Here is a 7494-nt window from a genome sequence, read left to right on the forward strand (position 1 = left end):
TTAAAAATACCACTTCAAATTATCTGTCTCTAGTTGATATCCTAATAGTTTCGTATCTTTTTATAGGGATCATTTTGGATCCAAACACCCAAAATATTCTGACACACTGCTAGATTATGGGTTCTACCTACTCAATGTAGATAATATCTGTCAGTCTGTTGCAATTTATCAGGCAGCCCTTGACATTCGGCAGTCGGTGTTTGGTGGCAAAAATATCCATGTAGCAACAGCTCATGAAGACTTGGCTTATTCTTCTTATGTTCACCAATATAGTTCTGGGAAATTTGACAATGCACTGTAAGTCCCATGTTCCTTTTCATGAGGGATTATATGCTGTTGCTATTGTTTTGTTTTTCCTAATACAGTAGTATTTAATGTACTTTGTGCATTAAATGTCTTCCTGGAGCTTTAATATGATGCCTAAAATGTCTGACATTTTAAAATCATACCAATTTAGAGTTTATGTGGTTTAATATAAATTATTTTCTCCAATAATTTTGCTTGTAATATAGTAGTAGCCTCAGGCTAAATTGCAAACTTAACCTAAAAACTTTTTGTTCAGAAGACACAGAAATACTAAAACAATTATTTTTTAAAATGCATAACTGATCTTGCAAGAGAAGAAGGAAGTCTCCATAGGCCAATAATGCACTAAAATCTAAAAAGTTAAATAATCGACTAAAATCCAAACTATGGTATAACTGCTCTGGAGTAGTAGGAAAGCTTACAAATTTCTGTAATCTTGGTTGAACAGCAGTCCTGAGTTTAAGAGACAAAGCATTCAGCCTACAGTAAGCTGTGAGTTGGAAATGAAATCTTCACTTAAAGCCACCAGGATCACGGCTACTACTCAGAGAAAGGATAGACTGGAAAAAAAATTTTGCCCACTTGCAAGAGAGATGACAAGGAAACTTGTCATAAATTCCTCAAAGGGATATTTATAGCTACAGACATGTAGCATTCTTGTGTTTGGGCATCATGCATGCAGGAACCCTCAAATTGAGAAAAACATTGAAACTAGTTCTCTTGGGATGCTTTTCAGGAGAAAATGTAAAACTCTTGGAAATAACCCTCAAACCAAACCATATAGATTTTCCATAGACTCAGCTCAACTCACCATTCTAAATTAAAAATAAGTAGAGCAACATTTCCTTACGAATGAGAGTCAGTAGATATAATGAACAGGATTAGGACCCTAAGAATGTTGCTTAACAGAACTTTTTGGTTGATATTATATAAAGTAAGTATTCTTAAATGATTAAAGATATAAATGGGTTGGCAAACTATGGCCTGTAGGCAAAATAAAGTTTTATTTGAACATAGCATTTTTCCTTCTCTTAAGTATCCTCTGACTGCTTTCACATTACAACAGCAGAGTTGAGTAGTTGGGACAGCATGTGTGGTCCACACAACCTAAAATCTTTACTATCTTTACAGAAAATAATTGCTGACCCTGATATAAAAGAAGGAATCAGTAATATTTTGGAGGGGAAACAAAAGAAATAAAAAGGCAGATTTAAAAACAAAACATCTGTCTGATACATGCTACAGAATGGATGAACCTTGAAAAACATGAACTAAGTGAAAGAAGCCAGTCACAAAGAACAACATTTGTATGATTATGTTTATATGAAATATCCAGAATAGGCAAATTTATAGAGACAGAAAGTAAAGGTGGTTGGTTGCATAGGGCTAAGGGGTTGAAGGAAAATGTAGGGTTATTGCTAATGGCACAGAGTTTCTTTTGGGGGTGATGAAAATATTCTGAAATTGATTGTGGTGCTGGGTACACAACTCTGTCAACATACTAAAAACTGTTGAGTTGGACACATTAAATAGGTGAATTATGTGGTATGAATTTTGTCTTAATATAAGAGCTGTTATAAAAAAGAAAATATAGCTAGATTTAGAAAATGCTAATTGACATTAAAACTCAGTAGATAAGTTAGCTGGTATATTAGACACAATTAAATAGACAGTGAGTTAGAAGACATTTAATGTAATGAAAATAATGATTACTTGGAAGATGGAGATAGAAAACTTCTAGTTTTTTTAAGGAACTAACAGATAAGATAGACAAATAGCTTACCTTCTGCTTGATAAGATGGACCATAAACAAATAACCAAACCTATCAGGTGAGGATGCATGTTGTGAAGAATGAAGTAAACTAGGAGTTTAGAGAGTAATTATAGATTATTTAGGGACTTTTGTATAGCCTAGAAAGGCTTATGAGGAGTGGGCCATGTAGATATTCAAGGGAAGAGTATTTCAGAGTCCTAGGTAAAAACATGATTTGCATATTCAGAAAACTGACTGGAAGTGTTGTTTTTGAAAATGGTGGAAGATGAGGTTAGCGAGGTAACCCAGTAAATGATCATTTTGAGTCTTGTAGGTAGTCCTAACCTTATAGTTTATTCTGAGGGAGATGGGAATCCATTGGATGTTAAAAGTTCAGTTCACAAGCAGATTGAAATTTAAACCAAAAAAACGCAAATAATTGTTCTATACTATAGATAGTGTTAGAAATTCTCAGTATTATAAATTGTGTTTTTAAAAAATGCTTAGATCACTTTTAACTAAAAGGAAATACCAGAATATATTTATCTATCTGTATTGCTTATTTCTGTCTAAATGGTGGGCTCTGAAGGTTTAATTTGATGACTTGGTGTTGAAGAAAGAGAGAGGGAGGTAAGAAAACCTGAAAGGGAAGCAGGGGTGGGGAAGAAATGCCAGAATATATCTATCTGTATTGCAGATTTCATGCAGAAAGAGCTATTGGTATCATTACCCACATCCTACCTGAAGATCATCTTCTTTTGGCTTCTTCAAAGAGGGTGAAAGGTACCCTTTGTAATTTAGTCTTCAGTATCTGTCTGTCTGTCTGTATAGATTTCTTTAACTGTCAATTGTAATTGATGTCTAGTCTTTGATATTTTTTAATTGATGATATATGGTACAAAATAAGGATATTTGTTTATTTCTTCAGGGGTAGTGCTTAGGATTAGACTGTATCTATATACTAGGATAGCAGATTCACTGTTTTAAAGTCATTTCCAGCCCTATCTGGCTTGCCTCAGTGAATAGAGCGTTGGCCTGTGGACCAAAGGGTCCCGGGTTCGATTCCAGTCAAGGGTATATACCTCGGTTTACTAATAGTTACAGGCTCCTCCGTGGCCTGGGCCCTGGCTAGGGCAGGTGCAGGAGGCAAGTAATCGATGTGTTTCTCTCACATCAATATTTCTCTGTCTCTCCCTTTCTCTTCCCCTTTCTCTTTAAAAAAAAAAAAAAAAAATCAATGGAAAAATATCCTTAGGTGAGGATTAAAAACAACAAGTAAATAATTTCCAGCGATTCGTAATGAAAGGTTGTTTGTTTCTCTCATATAGCATTGTTAATTAATAAGTGAGAATGTCTACCCCCAGCTGTTCCTCCATTTACATGCATTCATTCATGTATAACACAAAGGATTATTGAACAGTAACATGGATAGCAAACTGAAGATGGATTTTTCACATGCCTTCAGCTTTATAGTGCAGGATTCTTCAGCTGCATGTCACATTACCCTTAATGTTTCAAGACTCTTAACAAATACTACCTTCTTTTTTTATTTTAACTTTTCCTATAATCACTACCAAGCATTTAAGGCATTTATTTTGCCAACATAATTAGGTCACCCATGTGGTAACTCCATGCATGTTGGATAAATTTTACCTTAATTCTGAAACAGGGTTTTTTTTCCCCCCTCTTAGTTTGCATTTATTTTATTTTTAAACATTTAAAATATATATATATATATATTTCATACCGGCAATGTGTAACATTCTAGTACAATAATTCTGCAAATAATTTGAAACACCATTGTTTTTCTTAAATTTGAATGACACCCCCCGCCCCCAAACTGTGCTACCCTCCTCCCCCAGTGGAGTAGAATACTTTCTTCTTACTAGTTTTAAACCATATCTACGTATATATGCATTTAATTTTAAATTATATGCTCAGATTAGCTCTGATAGATGGTTTGAAAGTACACTAATTTCATTGCTTTCTTATTCAGCACTTATTTTAGAGGAGATTGCAATCGACTGTCATAATAAAGAAACTGAACAGAGGCTGCTTCAAGAAGCTCATGATTTGCACCTTTCTTCACTCCAACTAGCTAAAAAAGCTTTTGGGGAATTCAATGTCCAGACTGCAAAACACTATGGAAACCTTGGAAGACTTTATCAGTCAATGAGAAAATTTAAGGTAGAAATGTGTTTTACTATATTTTTCTTTCTCTGAATAATCTAAAGTAATAAAGCATAATCTTAAATGATATATCTTCAGTAATCTTAAATAATAAAGTACACATTTATCTTACTCATACCATATTTCATTAAAATTGAGAAAATAGATGGGGGAAGGGGATATATGCAATACTTTCTACAATAAAAATAACTGGAAAATTTTTGAGAAAATAATCTAGTATAAAGCAACATAGTCAAAATATAAATGTTTCAAAAATCCAGATCTTGGAAAAATAAGAAATATATCAAACCCTAAAGGCTAATATGCATGTTATAGTTACTTAAAACATAGTTTTTAGGTAGGTTGAGTACAGCAAGTGGCAGAGCGCCTAGCACATAGTGGGTTTGCAAGAAATGTCAGATATTGCAAGTATTTTTTTAATAAATCTTTATTGTTCAGATTATTACACTTGTTCCTCTTTTTTCCCCCCATAGCTCCCCTCCACCCGGTTCCCACCCCGCCCTCTGGCCTTACCCCCCCCCCACTGTCCTCATCCATAGGTGTATGATTTTTTGTCAGTCTTCATATAATATTGATTTGGTGGTGATGAACTCCTTTAGCTTTTTCTTATCTGTGAAGCTCTTTATCTGACCTTCAGTTCTGAATGATAGCTTTGCTGGATAAAGTAATCTTGGTTGTAGGTTCTTGCTATTCTTGAAAAACCTTATAACCGTGGTTTTGAACTCTGTATCCAGTAGTTTGCTTTCCTCCATTTCTGTCATTTGTTATCTGTTTCTTATTTTTTCGCATTTTGGCTGCTTCCCTGTGTTGATAGGGTGGCTTTCTGCGCTAGGTGTCCTACAGGGCCCAGTGTCTCAGCCTCCCCAATTACCTGAGATGGACACTCTTGGTGCACCCCTCTGTGGGCTGTATGCACAGTCTTGTTGTAGTTAAGCCTTGATTGTAGTTGGTATCACTGGGAGGAATTGACCTCCAGGCCAATTGTCTGTGAGAATCAGCTGTGTCTATGGTGGGAGAACTTCTGTGCTGGGGACACCCGTATGGGGCAAGACTTGCTTCAGTGGGGCTTTGGTGCTCACTGAGTCTGCCCCCTGAGTGTGTCCCTTATGGATCTGAGGAGTTGTAATCTGGATGGTCCCATTCTGAGCACTGGGTACACTGGCTATTGGATCTCTAAGGAGGTGCTAATTTAGCCTCTGCCTGAGGCTACCCAGCAGGAGCTACAGAGAGATTTGCAGTTTCCTCTTCCTTGTTTGGGGTTTGGAAGTGCCCAGATGAGGCCCAGCTGTGAAGCAATGCAAGCTGCTTGGTGCCTTGAGCCTTCTTTTGGATGTTCTGGGTCTCTCTGACCCAGCTGCAATTTGTTAGGTAATTTTAGATCTCTGCAAGTATTATTAATCATAGTGATAAAATTTACTGAATTTCCCTTTTAGAATTTTGGGTTATAAATTCTTAATATCCATTTTAGGGTCACAATGAGGAAAGGATAGGAACACCTGCCTAAGACATTTATTTTTTACCTGAAACTCAATCTATTTATTCCTCAATTAACCTGAGTTTAATTTGTCATAATAAAAATTATCGCCAAAACCGGTTTGGCTCAGTGGATAGAGCGTTGGCTTGCGGACTGAGGGGTCCCGGGTTCGATTCCGGTCGAGGGCATGTGCCTGGGTTGCGGGCACATCCCCAGTGGGAGATGTGCAGGAGGCAGCTGATCAATGTTTCTCTCTCATCGATGTTTCTAACTCTCTCTCTCTCTCTCTCCTTTCCTCTCTGTAAAAAATAAATAAAATATATTTAAAAAAAAAATTATAACTCCAAAAAATAAAATGTACTTCTATATAGCCTAGCGGTTTGGCTCAGTGGCTAGAGCAGCCGTGGGCAAACTACGGCCCGCGGGCCAGATCCAGCCCATTTGAAATGAATAAAACTAAAAAAAAAAAAAGACCGTACCCTTTTATGTAATGATGTTTACTTTGTGGCCCTCGAGTCAAAAAGCTTGCCCACGCCTGGGCTAGAGCATCAGCCTGCAGATTGAAGGGTCATTGGTTCGATTCTGGTCAAGGGCATGTACCTTGGTTGCTGGCACATCCCCAGTGGGGGGTGTGCAGGAGGCAGCTGATCGATGTTTCTCTCTCATCAGTGTTTCTAACTCTCTATCCCTCTCCCTTCCTCTCTGTTAAAAAATCAATAAAATATATTTTAAAAAAAATTTAACATGCTATCATGGAATTTTAAGCTTCACAAGGTTCAGTTAAGTTTTAGAGTGTGTTAACTGAAAGAAATAATTTTCATTTTAGAATGCTTTAATGGTATTTTCTTCTAACTTTTTATTACCAGGACAAGTTTTCTCTGGTTATTTTTGGCATAGAACACTATTACTATCATTAGGTTATGTACAGAGCTTCCCCAAACTGTAAATGCTTCCCATAATTAACTTTTGGAATAGCGTAATATATTCTCTGATCTGATTACCTTATGACCTCCATAAAATCTCTTGAGCATAGAAGAATCTTCCTCATTGGGTAAGAATTGTTGATATAAGGCAAAGCAAACTCTAATGGTTTATATGGCTTAATTTTTTTTTCCAGGAAGCTGAAGAAATGCATATCAAAGCAATTCAGATTAAAGAGCAACTTCTTGGTCAAGAAGATTATGAAGTTGCCCTTTCAGTGGGACATCTGGCTTCTTTATATAATTATGACATGAATCAGTATGAAAATGCTGAGAAACTTTATTTACGGTCTATAGCCATTGGTATGTTATTTTATAATTATCTTGCTCAGTTGATTAGAGATCAACATATCTTATATTGTATAAGGGAAGTGTTTTACCAAGATTTAAATGAGTTTAGAGCTTCCAAATTTTTCTTGAAACCTCCAAAAAATCATCTGGAACATTTTACTAAACATGATTTATTGATGTTGAAACCAGAATGAAGTATGACACAACGTCAACTATAGGCAAAAATAGTTATTTTAAAAATTAAAGTATTTGTGTAATTATTACCCTCTTTGTTCTCTGGATTTAATGATAGATCAGGTTTACCTGTTTTTTAACTTGGTATTAATGGAATCATCCTATCTAAAAAAGAGAAACATGGTAATTAGCATATGACCGCTACCCTTCCCATTGGCTAATCGGGGTGATATGCAAATTAACTGCCAGCCAAGATGGCGGCTGGCAGCCAGGCAGCTTGAAGCGAACATGAGGCTTGCTTGCGTCAGTGACAAAGTACTCCAATG

At 36.2% G+C, this 7494-nt stretch overlaps 1 protein-coding gene across 1 annotated transcript in view; it reads left to right on the forward strand.

Annotated features, from left to right (window-relative positions):
- Positions 1 to 7494, forward strand: part of APPBP2 (amyloid beta precursor protein binding protein 2) — a 46747-nt gene that overhangs the window by 34648 nt on the left and 4605 nt on the right. The window contains exons 8-11 of the mRNA XM_006756162.2: positions 67 to 297; positions 2757 to 2842; positions 4056 to 4246; positions 6841 to 7006. Of these exons, the coding sequence (XP_006756225.1) occupies positions 67 to 297; positions 2757 to 2842; positions 4056 to 4246; positions 6841 to 7006 (674 nt within the window). The remainder of the gene's footprint in view (positions 1 to 66; positions 298 to 2756; positions 2843 to 4055; positions 4247 to 6840; positions 7007 to 7494) is intronic.

This window comes from Myotis davidii, unplaced genomic scaffold (genome assembly GCF_000327345.1).
Source record: "Myotis davidii unplaced genomic scaffold, ASM32734v1 scaffold993, whole genome shotgun sequence".
Taxonomy (NCBI): domain Eukaryota; kingdom Metazoa; phylum Chordata; class Mammalia; order Chiroptera; family Vespertilionidae; genus Myotis; species Myotis davidii.